Source organism: Leopardus geoffroyi, chromosome C1, assembly GCF_018350155.1.
Source record: "Leopardus geoffroyi isolate Oge1 chromosome C1, O.geoffroyi_Oge1_pat1.0, whole genome shotgun sequence".
In the NCBI taxonomy this organism is placed as follows: domain Eukaryota; kingdom Metazoa; phylum Chordata; class Mammalia; order Carnivora; family Felidae; genus Leopardus; species Leopardus geoffroyi.
The window spans coordinates 102,473,342-102,489,911 of NC_059328.1; the positions used below are offsets into that span (position 1 = coordinate 102,473,342).

Here is a 16,570-nt window from a genome sequence, read left to right on the forward strand (position 1 = left end):
TCAGCTGGAGCTGTTACATATGTTTAATGTATTTACAGAATGACTATTAGATTTTACTTTGTTTTGTGTTGGTACATCTGTTATTCATCCCTTCTTGGATTTTTATTTTGTTTCTCTTTACTTCTCTGCCATCATGAACTCCTTTTCCTCCAGAGAGCATGAATGAATTAGGGAGGTAGGTGGGCCTACCTCCCACGTGGGCTATAGTCAGAAGACGTTGGGAACCTCTGCCTTTTGGGGATATTGTGACCCATGTTTCCTTCACATTCTGTTAGTTCTTACAGGAAATACCACGGAACCTGGCACTTGCCCCAAAGATTTTCGTACATGGCCCCTGGCTGTCTAGCATTCCTGATTTATCTTACCATCTCGGTCAAAGAATCTGATACCTTTGTTTGTTTCTCCAACAGTGGCTCCCCAGAACCCTCGAAGGCATTTGTGGTTGCTGTTTGCTGACCTATCAGCTTCCAAAGAATGACCCTTTTCCATCCGCCGATCATCTTGCCTGGGCTCCCACCATGAAGACATTTATCCTTTGGGTTAACAAGCTTTTTCGTGCTTAGAGGAAGCAATACGTTATCTCTGACGGCTTCCTCTCTGGCTTCCAAAAGAATGACAAGGGTGTGGGGGGAGGAAGGAAGAAGTGGGGAAGGGGGCAGGAGGGCCAGCGCGCTGTCTGTTCACTCCCCCTCCCTTCGCTGCACCCTTCCCCGAGCCAGCTTCTTAACCTGTCTTGGGCTGCTAAGGTCACAGGGGTGCAGGGGGGTGTTCTCAGGTTCTGGCATAAGACTCTGTGTTGACCGGTTGGCACAGCACCGTGGGGGAAGCGGATGGCCATCCACACATCCCGAACTGCGTGGGCGGCCCAGCCACACTTCCTCTCCTCTCTGGGGGTGCTTCTAAGAAATGCAAACGAGATCACACCAAAGCCACATTTCCTGTAATTGTCATAGAAGCCACTGTCGTACAGTGTTGAGGCCTCGGACGCTAATAAACCTAAAAGAGTGAGTGTGACAGGGCCGATCAGCCTCAGTTGCCGTGTTTGCTCTGAGGCAATGATCAGACGCAGCCAGCATGCACAGAGGGAGGAGGGCAGGGGCGTGTGTGGGGTGAGCACGGCCTCGATTCGTGCTCTACACTCGGTATTTGCACAGGAAATGCTGGTGCTTGCTGCATTCGTTGCTCCTCCAAGTTAAAAAGTCTGCAAGAAAATAAACAGACGTTCAAATCCCTCCAGTTCTGTATTGCACTTACCAGCGTTCCCTGGGTCTCTTGCTTGGAACCCCGGGAAGTGCACTGCCATGCTTAATTTCATGCGTGGACTGCGCTAGGAGGTGGGCCCAGGCGTTGGGTCAAACACCAGTCTCCGTGTTGCTGCGGAGGTGATTTGTTTGGGATGTGATTAGTATTTAAACTAGTAATGAGAAAATTGAATGAGCGAAGCAGACTACCCTCCATAATGTAGGTAATCATCCAATCAGTGAAAAGACCGAGTTTTCCCAAAGAGCAAGGAATTCTGCTTCCAAAGTGCCCTGGCCTCAGGATTGTGACATCAGTGCATGTGGGAACTCACAGTCCCTAGCCTTCCCTGCGCATGTCAGCTTTGCTGGCCCGACAATCACAAAAGCCTTTTTTTTTTTTTTTTTTTTTGAGAGAGACGGTGCAAGTGAGTGAGGGGCAGAGAGAGAGAGGGAGAGAGAGGGAGAGAAGTGGGGCTCACTCAAAGCAGGGTTCGAGCTCACCCGATGTGGGGCTGGAACTCACGAACCATGAGATCCATGACCTGAGCCAAAGTCAGATGCTTAACTGACCGAGCCACCCAGGCGCCTGGGAGCCACTTTAAAAGAAATCTATCTCTCTCCGTATACATCCAATTACTTCTGTTTCTCTGACGAACACCAGCACTTTGTTCACGGAAAGAAAAATAATGTAAACGTCAGGCACAATTGCAGAAGCCCCATGCCAGCGAAACTTCGGAGGGGAAGACAGAGCTGGATGTAAAAGCGGGGGTCTTTTGTGTCTGGGACAGGAGGCTGCAAGGATGCGGAGGTGGTTTTTCCAAAGTCCGCAGCTGAGGACTGGAAGCTGCTGAGCCAGTCACGTCCCACAGGCCACCCCTTTAGAAAGAAGGACTGATGGCAAGGAGCAGGTGATCTTGGAAACGGAAGTATTTTTGTGGACAGGACCCACCAGGGCCGTCCACAGATCCGCTTATCACCCTGCGGTGTGGGCAGCAGAGTGGTGAGTCGTTAGACGTCTGTCCGCCTGGCTCTGACCTGTGCGTCCTGCCCTGGGGCCAGTGTGTGCCGGTGGGATGAGAGCCCCGGGGACAGAGGGCACTGCCAGGCAAAGTGGGGGAAGGTGTGCCACCTCCCCTTCAGAGGTCTCCAGAGGTAGAGAGGATGGGGCCAGCCCATGCCCATGTCCATGGCAACCAGAGCCGGGCCACAGAGAGTAATGATATGGAGACGACGAGTTCTAGGTACTGACAGGGTGTGGGGCCGGGAGAACTTGGCTCCAGGCTTCAAATAATCAAGAACACAGGCAGCTCCCCCATGGGCACCAACCTAGGGAGGAGTCTGATTGCACTCTCCTCCTCCGTTCCTCTACACCAGAGAGGTGTGTGTAGACCATACCCCTCCCCTCCATGTCGGAGAACCATGAGTCTACCCTGACTGGGATAAGCACTTCACATATATGTGTTCAGGTGATTAGTACTCTTGGTTTTCCCTTTCTGTGGAGAGGCAACTGAGGCACAGAGAAGTAGGAAATCGGCTCAGGGTCACAGAGCTAACTGGAGGAACTGGAATCCCATCCCAGGCATTCCAAAGGCAGAGCCCATGGTCTTGACTCCAACTCCATTGAATATGAAATTTCTGTTTACTTATTTTTGAGAAACAGGGAGAGAGAAAGAGGGGGGGAGAGAGCATGCATACAGGGGAGGGGCAGAAGGAGATGGAGAGAGAATCTTAAGCAGGCTCCTTGCCAGTGTGGAGCCTGCCTCAGGGCTCCCATCTCACCATGGTGAGATCGTGACCTGAGCCAAAATCAAGCGTTGGCTGCTTAACCAACTGAGCCCCCCAAGTGCCCCTGAAGTTTCCGTTTAAATTGTAGCACTACATTTTTAAATGTGTCAGAGAGGACCAGTAGAGTTGTCAGAAAGCACTGTAAGTGCAATTGGTCAGAGAGTCACAAGCACGTTCCGCCGTGGTGCAGAAAAGGAGTCAGAGGGGGTGAAAGAACCAACCAGACAAAATGGCCTCTGAGGGTCTTTCTAAATAGACATAAAAAAGGAACAGGTCTAGCCACACACAGGACGTGTGCGTGGCGGTGTTTGGGGACATTAATACCATACCTTTTGGGTCTGAAGGAAACAATTCAGCCACTGAGTTGGCGGGGCTAAATCTGTTACACAAATAGAAAATGACACTGACAGGGCCAAGGGAAGGCTGTCTAAAATTCTACCTTCCACCAGTTTCTTGCTAATCCTTGTTTCATTCCTTGTGCTTTTCTGGCTTGAGTACCTGTATTCTGGTACCTAAGAGCTGGGCTGAGTGAACCCAGAAAAGGAAGAGAGTCTGAAAGACCTAGAGCTAGTTCTCAGGAAGACATCAGGCTTCCAGTTCCCACACAGGTGGCTTCGTTCCTGGGATTTTGCCCATGTGAACACGGACTGATGGGAAAGACTTGTGTTTGAGAAGTTGGTCCAGTTGACATCTCAGAATCACAGGAAGCACTCTGAAAGGTGTCTAGTCCATTGCTTCCCCAAAGCTGGTCTGGCCTCCAGCCTTAGAGATTCTGATGCTGTAGGTCCAAAGTGATCCCTGGAATTTATACTTCAAAAGTGTTCCTCGATTGATTCCTTCATGTGCCATGTGTTCCTCTTCTAACGCTTTTGGTACTGCAACTACAATGTCCACTTTTGCCTGGTTAATTCTAGTGATGGGGTTCTCACTGCTTCCTGCACATTCTAGTTTTGGATAGTGCTAATTGTTAAACTTTTCCCCCCTTAATTTAGATAGAAAGCCACGTATTACCAGTTTCTACCTATTGGTCTTGGTTGTGTTCCTTCCATCTGAGCTGTCTATGCCTTTCCCAGCAGCGACTGTGGGCTCTACAAGTCATTGGGAAGCCCTTCCTTTGCCCGTGAGGAGACCCTCTTATTGCAAAGGGTCTCGACCTGGCCTCAGAGTTTGTTACCTTATTTCTACCATTCATCTTTTGCTGTTGGAAAATTTTCACACTCTTTTTTTGTGCATATAAAAGCTTTATTCCCCAGACAACAGCCACCCTGCATCATGTCCCTGAGTCCTCAGTCCAGGCCTTTCCCAGGCCCACTTCCAGCCTAGGAGGGGTGTCCTGGCGACACCATGATGGCCTTTTAAACCCACTAGGTTGTTGCCTTAGGCATCAAATAGCCTCTTTCTCTTTGCTATTCTGTTTTCTTGTTTTACAGCGGAAGACTTTTCACATCACTTAATCTCCGTGGTTCTCAAATGCTAGCAATTTTGCCCCCAGGGGACATTTAGCAACATTTGGAGACATTTTGGGTTGTAACAACCTGTGGTGGGGGAGTGGTTCTACCCACCTCTGAAGATTGAAGACCAGGATATCCTGAACCTACAATGAACAGGACAGCTCCCACAACGAAGAATTATCCAGCCCCAAATGTCATTGGTACAAAAGTTGAAAACTGGAAGTTATTAGCATAAAAAGCGAGGAATGAAAGACAAGAAGAACGAGGAGACTCAAGTGATTGTGTGCAGCCTAGAGCTAAGGTTCTGGGCCCTGCATTTTGGGAACAAAACTCAGGGAAACAAACAAGAGGGCAGCAGGCAGGCAAAGATGAGGTTCCCAGGGCTCGTGGGGAACCCAAACTAGAAGGAATTCAGAAAGAAGTTATATGTATTTCTTTCCTGTAGCCTGGGTTTCCCAAAATGTGACATCTTTCCTCTTCATATGTACACAATAGGATTTAAAAATAAATGTATTTGGGGCCCCTGGGAGGCTCAGTCGATTAAGAGCCCAATTCTTGGTTTCGTCTCAGATCACGACCTCACGGTTCATGGGCTCGAGACCTGCATCGGGCTCTGCGCTGATAGTGCAGAGTCTGCTTAAGATTCCCTCCCTCCTTCTCTCTCTCTTTCTCTCTCTCTCTCTCTCTCTGGCCCTCCCCCCTCTCACTCTCTTTCTCAAAATAAATAAATAAAATGTAAATAAAAATAAAAGTAAGTGTATTTAAGAAAAAAAAGTGAGTGTATTTTAAAGAAGATATTAAGAATAGTTGGTCTATGGATATGGCAAAGATTGTAAAATGATCACAAATGACTGTGGGTTGGTAAATAATGTCTGTGGCAGGACCACTATCCTGTGGAAAACAGAGTTGCTGGTGTGAAATGGGGCCGGGGGGGGGGGGGGGTGGCGGATCTTACCCTCCCTGAAGTTCATCTCCACGCAGTACTTGTTCCCACCTGCGGACTTGGCCGACAATTTTCTGTACAAATAGAAGGCCCCATCGATCCACTGCCACTTCTGGCTCTGCAAGTGACCACAGATGGAAGACAGTCAGCCTGTGCACCTGCTCACAGCCAGGCGGTCCTCTCAGGCCCCTTGAAAACCCGTAAAAATCTTTCATCACAAGAAGCACAGGGATGTGCACAGAATGAAAAAGAGAAAAGTCACCCCATTTTTTTTTTTTTTTTTAACGTTTATTTATTTTTGGGACAGAGAGAGACAGAGCATGAACGGGGGAGGGGCAGAGAGAGAGGGAGACACAGAATCGGAAACAGGCTCCAGGCTCTGAGCCATCAGCCCAGAGCCCGACGCGGGGCTCGAACTCGCAGACCGCGAGATCGTGACCTGGCCGAAGTCGGACGCTTAACCGACTGTGCCGCCCAGGCGCCCCAAAGTCACCCCATTTAAAGAGGAAAACATTACTATTGATTTTGGCATATTTACTTCTGGTGTAAACATTGTTATTTATCACGATCTTTTTATGGACTAAAATAGGTGGTGGTCTTTAAAAATACATACTCAACTGTGTATCTTGCTTTCAAAACATTTTTAAATGGTCATGGTGCACTATAATTTACCTTAATGGTATTGATGATGTTTATGTTGTTTCTAATGTACAATGATTATAAAGAATACCGCTATGAACTATTTTGTTCCTGAAGCTGTTTCTGTACTTAAACTTATTTTTTTAGGATAAAAACCCAGAAGTGGAATTAATGGGTCAAAGGATGTGAATATTTTGAGGGTACTGATATGCGTGGCCAAACTGCTTTCCATCTACTGGACAATGTCTTTACGTCCTTAAAAATATTATTCATTAAGACAAAGCAAAAGTTTGATAATCTGATAAGTCAAATTATATTTCTATTTTAATTTGCATCTTTGATAACTAGAGACATTACACATTTTTAAGGACTTTATTAGCCACTTACTTTCTTTAGTTATGAATGTAGAAAATTAAATACCCCCAAAATTGTATAAATAGATGTAAATATTTGTCCTAACTCTGAAGAAGAGAGTTGATTGACAGCAATGTAAATACATAAAAATGTGTAATTAATTGTATAAATTATTTGCAACATCTATGGCGAAGTTTTATCAAGAAACAGAAAGTCTGGGGGTTCTTTTCTGGTGTTCCTTATGTTTGTTTGGGTTAACTATAGAAGATTCCCACGAAGAATCTGTAAACTGCAGCTCCCACAGAGGGACCTCGGCACCCAGCCCAAAGACCTCACATACCATTCTTTACAATGAGGTACTGATGGAGATTAAAACGAAGGTCTAGTGAAAACAAAGTTATAGGTAACATGAAAAAAAATAATAGCATCTAGGAAAAAGCTTGGCTGAAAGTTCCCAACTTTAACTCAAGATCTAATGGGAATTTAATTAAGCTACATCCCCTAACAGATGTGTGTGCGTGTATGTGTGTGTATGTGTGTGTACGTTTTCATATATGTGTATATATCTATATATGCTTACACAGCTTAAAAAAAAAGTTTACTTATTTATTTTGAAAGAGAGAGAGAACAGATGCAGGGGAAGGGTGTGGGGGGTGGGGGGGAGAATCCCAAGCAGGCTCCATGCTGTTAGTGCAGAGCCTGATGTGGGGCTCCACCTCAGGAACCATGAGGTCCTAACTTGAGCCGAAGTCAAGAGTTGGATACCCAACTGAGTGAGACCCATAACTTTTTCTTGGGCTGTGAAAAGCCAGTCATTTTGTGTTCTAAGATTTGGGAGGACTTTAATTAGATAGAAGTTCTACAAAGTGATGCCACTGAAATAATTTCCTCCGTTGAGGGCCAGAACTGAGACCTAGACCTTGAGGCTTTGGCCTCTGTTGGTTGGAGGCAGTAACTGAAAAAGATTCACTCCCTGTGCTTCCGTCAGTAGGCCTGGAAGCCATTTCCCACGCAGGGACCATCTATCTGGCTCTCCCAATGGGACACGTGTGGGCCAAGTCTGAGGTTACCTTTTGTGGGTCATGCAGGCCGATCCATACAGGCTTGGTTTTTTGGTAGCCACTTATATACTTCGCTATGATGTTGGCTTCCTTTGCATTCTGGAGAGATGCCAGGTGGGCTCCATTTCCATACAACTGACACTCGTACTGTGGGCGAGAAGTTGTGCTAATCATCTCCTGAGGTTTAAACGCATAGTCCTCACCCCAGAACCCTAGTAAGTACATAACTATCTTCTCTGCGGCAACTTTTTTTTTTTTTAATTTTTTTTTCAACGTTTATTTATTTTTGGGACAGAGAGAGACAGAGCGTGAACGGGGGAGGGGCAGAGAGAGAGGGAGACACAGAATCGGAAACAGGCTCCAGGCTCTGAGCCATCAGCCCAGAGCCCGACGCGGGGCTCGATCTCACGGACCGCGAGATCGTGACCTGGCTGAAGTCGGACGCTTAACCGACTGCGCCACCCAGGCGCCCCTCTGTGGCAACTTTTAAAACTCTCAGCACCAGACCCGAACTTGTTTTACTCCTGTATGTCTTTTGTTTGTTTGTTTGTTTGTTTGGAGCAGGGAAGGGGCAGAGAGGGAGGTGAGAGAGCATCCCAAGCAGGCTCCACGCTGTCAGCGCAGAGACAGACGTGGGGCTCAATCCCATGAACTATGACATCATGACCTGAACTGAAATCCAGAGTCAGATGCTTAACTGACTGAGCCACCCAGGTGCCCCTATATGTCTTTTTTGGATCCCAAATTCTTGCTTTTCAAAGATGCTATCAAGAGAAGGCAATCTGGATTTTTCTTCTCGATTCCTGAATGATAATCACCTTTTGTTTTAGGGATTGGATGAAACGTGGCATAACCATTCTCTAACTGGAAACATATTGTCCCAATAAACAAGGCAACCATTTTATATACCCACATCTTCTAGAGAAGTACACTTATCTTACGCTCTTTTGCGGTTGTATTACAGGTTCTGCCTCCATGATACAACTTAATGTCATGAAAACATGGTTTTGGCTGCAGTTGCTACTTCAATGCCCCCCTTTGGTATCTTGCTCGTCATTAGACATGGCCGGTGTTGGATGTTAATGCATTCCTCACCCTTGCCGACCATTTCACAACACCGGCATGTTTTCATAACTTCATTTGACTGTCAAACTTGTGAGGCACGGAAGCCAGATTACCAATCAACGTTTAGTGAGAGGCCCAGTCACAAAGGGTTCCTGGGACAAAAGTGGAAAGAGTCTCTGTGGTTCAGTGAGATTTTCTCTCCAAGTTCACGCTCCTGGTAGTGCCACAACAGGACCTGGAACTCAGACCCGGAAACTGTCATTCTCATGGTCCCCTCCACACCAGGAATTTCGAGAACTAAGATTGGCCCTCAATATTGGCACCTAGCAGCAGCAGCCAAGGTATTTATTTGTTGGGTCCTTTTCCAGCACCTTCTCTGCACTATGTTCAGGAGCAATTAACTCTGCTAAGGCTTTGTACCAATCCTGGACCGTTTTTGCCTTAAGAACCTCAAATGAACACCCAGCATGTGTAATAAGCTCTTGGTAAGTTATTTTAATGAATCCTTCTGACAAGCGCATGGGTTAAAAGTGACATCCCCATGTTAAAGCAAGAAAACTGGTAGAGTGAGGTACGGCTATAACTAGTGAGTGGCAGAGTCATGATTTAAACTCAGGTCTTTTGCTGGGTCATAGGATAATTCTATTTTTAATATTTGTGTAGTTTATATGTATAATGGAATACTACTTGGCAATGAGAAAGAATGAAATCTTGCCATTTGCAACAATGTGGATGGAACTGGAGGGTATTATGCTGAGTGAAATAAGTCAGTTAGAGAAAGACAGGTGTCCTAAGTTTTCACTCATATGTGGAATTTAAGAAACTTAACAGAAGGCCATGGGGGGAGGGAAGGGGAAAAAATAGTTTCAAACAGAGAAGGAGGCAAACCAAAAGAGATTCTTAAATGCAGAGAACAAACTGAGGGTTGATGGGGGAGTGGGTTGGGGAGAGGAGAAAATGGGTGATGGGCATTGAGGAGGGCACTTGTTGGGATGAGCCCTGGGTGTTGCATGTAAGAGATGAATCATGGGAATCTATTCCCAAAGCCAAGAGCACACCGTATACACTGTATGTTAGCCAATTTGACAATAAATTATATTTAAAAAATAACTAAACAAACTCAGGTCTGTATTACTCCCAAGCCTCCCAGGTAACTTCCTCTTTGGGCAGAATTAGTTTTGGAATGTCTGGGTACAGGCAATACAGGTGGCCTTTAAGATTTCTTCAAGTTACTTCTCAAGAACTGAGGAGAGGCTCATTACTTTCCACCAGCTTTTTTTTTTTTTCCTTTCAGTGAACAGTGTCTGAGAAACCCCTTCTTCATTTAGCACATTCTCCCTCCTCTCTCTCTCTTTCCTTCTGCCTCTCTCTCTCATTCACATCAGCTCAGGAAGCGTTGCATTAGGGCTGACTTCCCTGGATTTGCTCAGCTACTTACCCTGGGTATGATTTTGGGAAAGTCACTTATGCTCACACTGCATTGGAATTTTCCATTGAAATGTCACAATCTTGCACTAACCCCACACTTTTTAAGGTCAGAGAAGACTTCGTATCCTCAATAGCTATCGCTTGGTAGGTGCTCCGTCCTTGGTGAGTTACTTATACACAGAATTCTGAGGCCATTCTAGGCCCAGATCACACCACATTCTCCCCAACCAGTCATGTCAATTAAACAGCCACAACCCAGAGAAACGGCAGCACTGGCTCCCACACTCCTCTGAGGTGGGGTGGCTCTTTGGGTATCTTCTAGACAAAGCCTCAGGGAGATAAAGCCAGCACATTTGCTGGGTTGTGTAGACAATAAAGCCTTCCATTTGTTTGGACTGCTTCACTTTCTGTCAGGTGGTTCTGAAGACTGGTGTGCTCCAGGACTGCCTACACACTGCTCTTTCTGGTAAGTCTGGTGCAGCTATCCAATTGTTCTTTCTGGAAGGTCTTTATCTTCTCATTCTCCTTCTATTTGTGTATTTCTGTCTTTCTTACTGACAGCGAGCTCCTTGAGGGTAATGGCTGTTTCTTGTCCATTCTTACATCTTCACAGCTCACCTAGGATCTGGGAAGATATCACCTGCTCCATCCATGCTTATAGAACTGGAAGAGGAGAACACACAACGCTATTCTCTGCATTTCAGCAGCAGGTGACTCCTCAGAATGCCAAGGGAGGACTCTTAATTCTGAGCCAAATGAGACCTGCCTCCAGGTGGCTTTAGAGATACCTGTCCTAGCATGGGCCAGATTCCTTACCTCAGCCTCAGACCAGGTCCTCAGCTTCCGGAAGTATCCGTAGCAATTGGACTTGTAGTAAAACCATCCAGCAGCGCAGCTGGGTCTCATGATGATGTCTGCACAAACACAGAAGGCGATTGCAAGTGATGATGGCAAAGCCAATCCATTCCCACACTCGTCAGTCTACAGAATACAAGGGAGGCTGGCTGTCCTGAAGAAGGATCCTGCTGGGCTGCCCAAACTTTATACAGGTAATCTTTCTCCCAGCCTTCTCCAAAGGGAACTATGGCCTTTGTAAGGGGAACTGTGCACTGGAGAAAAGGCTACAATCAGATTAAAAAAATTTTTAATGTTTATTTTATTTTTGAGAGGAGGGAGGAGGTGCAGAGAGAGAGGGAGACACAGAATCTGAAGCAGGCTCCAGGCTCTGAGCTGTCAGCCCAGAGCCTGACACAGGGCTCGAACTTACGAACCGTGAGATCATGACCTGAGCCGAAGTCAGATGCCTAACTGACTGAGCCACCCAGCTGCCCCTAGCTAAGACGATTTCATAGCAGACCCAGGGGGACCCCACATCCATCCCACGATTATCTCTCCAGTTATGAAATGCACAATTAGAATAGCCACACTCAGCAATTGGCAGAATCCTCACATTTGTTGTCAGGTCAAACAGCTATAATTCAAGGCAGCACAAGAGTGGGCAAAGGGCATAAATTGGTAGTTTTAGGCATTATGAGGAAGGAGTGGGTATTTTTGACCAGGGGGACACAGGACAGGTTAGATGGCAACTTGGATGGAACTTGACACTGGGTGAGCTGGGTTGTGTCAATAGCGAGGGGACACATTAGGCAAAGGAGGTGTGTGAGCAGAGGGATGGAGGCAGAAACGTGCAAGATGTGCACCACAAGAGCAAGCACTTAAGTTTGCCTCAAGTAGAGGGAATCGTCCAGGCAAGCATGGTGGAAAGGGAAAGGAGAATCAAGGTCTGGACAAGGAAGCCATGACCGAGAGGCACAGGCTCTCTTCCTGCTACTTGATTAATGAGTGGGCCACGTCACTGAATCTGAAGGTTTAAGAAGCAGGGAAATGGCTGGAAATACAGAGGGCCTCGGTGATGAAGGGAATGCCAGGCTGGCGAGCTCGGGCTTTGTGACCACGTGGCTGCACTCCAGTGCTATAGATGAGCGCAGGGGTCTTTCCGTTCCTCGGAGACTTCCGCAGTCTGTTGTCACATAGCAAGCACTTCCTCTCTCCCCACTCAAATGATACTCCTGTCACTCGTTTGCCCTGATCTATTTCATCCTTTCCCTACACATCTCTAGGGACTTCCTATGCTTTCAGATAAGCTCCTTACTCTGGCTAGCAGGGCATTCATGACCTGGTTCTGCAGCCCTATCCAGCCGAATCTTCCTATGCAGCAATCCCAGGAAGTCTCTACAACAGGGAGGAAGATCTGTAGAAGAGTAGAGTAGCGAGTGTAGAGTAACCGGTGGCATGTTCTGGCTCTACCTCCTCCAGAGGAGAGAAACCAGAGAGGGCTGGTGAGATCCCAGAGTCGGGAGACTGGTTTCTCGCTCCCCAGGTTTAGCCTGGGTGAATTTCAAGTCCCTGGAGCTAACCACCTGGTTGGTTGCCTCCACAGGAGAGTTGAGGACCACTTCTCATTGTCTTCCATATTCTTTTTTTTTTTTTTTTTTTTTTTACTTTTTTTAATGTTTATTTATTTTTGAAGGAGAGAGAGACGGAGTGTGAGTGGGGGAGGGGCAGAGAGAGAGAGGGAGACACAGAATCTGAAGCAGGCTCCGGGCTCTGAGCTGTCAGCACAGAGCCCGACACAGGGTTCGAACTCACAGACCACGAGATCATGATCTGAGCCGAAGTCGGACCCTCAGCCGACTGAGTCACCCAGGCGCCCCAGTCTTCCCTATTCTAGCACCGTTCAGAGAAAGCGGCTCAATCCCCCAGGTCCCGAGCAGCCATAAGGATTGACAGAACTGGTGGCTGGCAGTCAGCATGGGGTGGAGGGCAAAGAACCTTGAAGCACAAGGACACATCCAGGGTAGGCTAAGGCAAGGACCACACACATGAGCCACGGGCACCAACATGATGCCGGAAATAATTCTGTTTCTCTTCCTGCTTTCTTCCAATTGATTCTCCCCTTGGCCAAAGTACTCCCCAGTGGGATCGTGTTAGGTTATATACATGCTCAGGCATGGTTTCCCTCGCTGGGCCATGCGGGACTATGAGAAGCACCCCGGATGAGGCGCCAGAACATTATGTAATCTTGCTTTGTGACCTTGAGCAAGTCTCTACCTTCTTGGGGCCTCATAAACAGAACGAAGGCATTACACCAGATGTGCCCACATTTCATTTCTTTCCATTTCAGATACTCCATGATACTTATTCTCAGCTCATGAGTTCTCTTCCTGGCTTTCTCTACTGGAAGATCCTAGGGTATTGATTCTTGTTTTGTTGACATGTTACTTTGTACTTGATGCTGGGTCTACATGTGTGGGGGAGCCATCTCTCCAACAAGGCTGTAAGTCCCTTGCAACCCAGAATTCCCAGTATACTCAAATAGGAAAACAATGCATAAACATTGGGTACCTCTAATTATAGCGCTCACTTATTGACTACTAGATGTCAGGTGCACATTGTCTTCCCTCTTCACAAGAAACTTGCAAAACTATTGTTATTATCTACATTTAGTTGATGATTTAACTATGGCTCACAACCACATGAGGTTAGAATTTGTTTGATTCTATAGTCCTTGTACTTGTTTTTCCCCTAAAGTTTATTATTTATTGAGAGAGAGAGTCGGGGAGAGACAGAGAGAGAGGGAGAGAGAGAGAATCCCAAACAGGCTCAGCACTGTCAACATGGAGCCTGATGGGGGGCTTGAACTCATGAACCATGAGATCATGACCTGAGTTGAAATCAAGAGTCAGATGCTTAATCGACTGAGCCACCCAGGTGACCCGAGTCCTTGTACTTTTTTACCATGTGACATTGTCTTTTGTTCCTGTCTTTGACATCTATTTCCTGTAGCACCTAAATATTTTGGGGGGTGAATAGATGGCTGTCAGTGTGCTGCATGAACACAGGCTGTGGGTGGGCTCAGTCCCAGCTGAGTGACGGATACTCACCACCCAGGACTTCAGTGCTGAGTACACAGCTAAGCAGTAGGAGAAGCCACATTCTTTGGGGGGCCATCTTCTTCTTCCCCTGGCCACAGAAGTGCTTCAGAAGCCTCTATTACAAGGAGTTTTCCTTTGAAGCTCCTGGATTTGCCTAGACCTGCAGCCTGAACACATTGGGTGAGACAGACCCAGGAATTTAGATGCCAAATCACATGTGGAGGAAACAAAATATTTTCCTAAGCCCAGATTATACAATGAAGGGAATCTCAAGATAAATGTAGAGACTGGGAATAGTTAACTTATGTCACCTGCAAGACCTCTGGTCCAGCGCCAGAGACGTAACTGTACTGGGCTGAAAAGTCTGGATGGAGACCATTTGGTCTCAGTGTACTGTGGAGAGCCTGCTCCTGCTATTCTCTGGGGAACCAGCAGAGGGAGCCTAAGCCAAGCTTTCTCACAGATGAGGCAGTAATGGGCTTTCTATACAATCAGCTCAATCAAATCAAGTCAGTCCCAAGAGTAAATTTTTCTGTGTTAGAATTAAAAGTGAGTATATGGTCCAATGTCCACATTTTACAGATGAGAGTCTACCTGAGGCCTTTGGGTATGAAGTAATCTGGTCATTGTCGCACAGCTATAACCAGATCTCCTGACTTTAGGGCAACCCTCTTTCCTTCACACTTAGGTGATAACCACATTTTTTTTGTTTTGTTTTCAGAAAATAAATAGGCAATAGTGTGCGGACAACAGTACTGTTCCCCCAAACTTTGAAGAACACCCAATTTGTCCATTTTTTTCTTGCTGATTTTGGCTTGATAAAGAAAAACCTCATTGTTTTTGTTAGTATTTTTAAAATATTAGTAATTAAATTACTTAAATTAGTAATTTAAAAAAATTTAAAAATATATAAAAAAGAATTTAAACATCTTTTTCTAGAATGCTTATCTTTAAAATTTTCTTTTGTGAATTTTTGACTTAGAGCTTTATGCATTTTTCTGTTCGATTACTATCTTTTTTCTCAGGAATTTGTAGGGCTTTTCTTGTGTATTTATTGTCTTTCACATATAACTAAGAATATTTGCCAGTTTGTACGTCTTCTCGTTTCTGTTTCTTGCCACACTGAGAATTTCAAAAACTGTCATATTTATCTTTTCCTTCATAACATTTGGAATTTATGTCAGCAAAAAAAAAAAAAAAAAAAAAAAAAAAAAAGCCTTTACCATCCACATAAGATGAAAATATCTACCCATATCCTCTTTTATTTTCATCTGCCTGGCATTTATTTTAGTGTAAGCATGGGATCGGGTCCAAGATTTTTTCCCAAATAATTATTAGGATGAGTAAATAATTAATTGAATCCTTATTTGAGCGTACTTTATGATCCCAAAATCAGAATACATATTCTAACTATCTTATAGTAGGTTGCTTACAGGAATGATGGAACACAATATTCAAACTTTCCTGGGCAATCTAAAGATTAGATGCATATGAAAGTACATGTGAACACTTTGACACAGTGTTAAACAAAAAGGTGAAGCATGTCATTACCCTCTCCCCACCACATTGTTTTACACTCTTTTTTTTTTCTTAAAAAGAGAGAAAGTACACATGGGGGAGGGGCAGAAGGAGAGGGAGAGAGAATCTTAAGCAGGCTCCACACTCAGCGCGGAGCCCAACTGGGGGCTCAATCCAACGACCCTGGGACAGTTATCTGAGCTGAAATCAAGAGTTGGACGCTCAAGTAACTGAGCCACCCAGGCACCCCCACCCTCCCCCCACCTTTATATCATCACATTAACCCCATGCTCCTCTGACGAACTTCCCTTCCAGAGGTGATGGAGGTATTTTCAACGTCCTCAACCCCCTTAGAACACAAATAGCGAAGACTTCTCTGTCAAACCAACTATCTGGGGGAAGGGATGTGTAGCATCTTTTGGAAGAATCTACTAATGGATCTTAGCAAACTGACATTCATTGAACGTTTGCGTGCCACCTAATCTAATCATAATGAGGCTGCAATGCAGGTATCATTAACTTGCTTTCCACATGAAGACACAAAATTCATTAAGTAACTTTCCCAAAGTTTCACAGCCATTAGATTGCACAGCCATGAATTAACCTGACACAGACACCAAAGGTAATGCTTTTTATAATAAAAGAGGAAAGAAAATAAGTAGTTCAAATTAAACACACACACACACACACACACACACAGAAACAAAAAGCATGACTAACATCATTAGACCTAGAGCTTTTCATTTCTGGCCCAGTGAAGATCTGGCAGAGGAAGTCAAATGTTCAAAGAAAGCCCTCTGCCCTCAACTGGGTGTAGGATTACCTGGTTGGCATTCAAGGCTTGAGGACCCCTGCTTTCTTCAGCATCCTAAGAGATCCCAGGAAGTGTCTTGAGTTTTTATATCTTCTTGCCTCTGGAATTATATGACCTTTGTTGTAATCATAGAGCAACAATGTTGTTTAAAATAACAATCCATCCATAAAGTCTTATCTTTAGTCAAAAGGAACATCTGTGAGGCTTGAGAACATATTCTGAAGAAACTCTCCCTATTTGCAAACAATCTTTCCTTTACATCCTACCTTATCAAAACCGACAATATCCTGTAGTCTGTTAGAAGCCCATCCTCCTCTCGCCTTATTCACTTTTTCT

General features: G+C 45.5%; 1 protein-coding gene across 1 annotated transcript; it reads right to left on the minus strand.

Moving 5' to 3' along the window:
* Positions 1 to 918: 918 nt before the first annotated feature.
* REG4 (regenerating family member 4) lies at positions 919 to 16,352 on the minus strand. Its single transcript, XM_045478843.1, has 6 exons — positions 16,244 to 16,352; positions 13,912 to 14,069; positions 10,784 to 10,881; positions 7,484 to 7,621; positions 5,433 to 5,538; positions 919 to 1,201 (listed from the first exon to the last, which is right to left on the minus strand). Exons 2-6 carry the CDS (start codon positions 13,976 to 13,978, stop codon positions 1,134 to 1,136), a joined length of 477 nt encoding a protein of 158 aa, XP_045334799.1. The 5' UTR covers positions 13,979 to 14,069; positions 16,244 to 16,352; the 3' UTR covers positions 919 to 1,133.
* Positions 16,353 to 16,570: the final 218 nt, after the last annotated feature.

Coding starts and splice junctions, on each gene's coding strand:
- REG4 (XM_045478843.1), bottom strand. CDS start 13,978: ATGGCCCCCCAAAGAATGTGGCTTCTCCTACTGCTTAGCTGTGTACTC. Junction 7,622..10,783: donor GGACCTGGTCTGAGGCTGAG/GTAAGGAATCTG, acceptor TCTCGCCCACAG/TACGAGTGTCAGTTGTATGG. Junction 5,539..7,483: donor GCCTGCATGACCCACAAAAG/GTAACCTCAGAC, acceptor GGTCACTTGCAG/AGCCAGAAGTGGCAGTGGAT.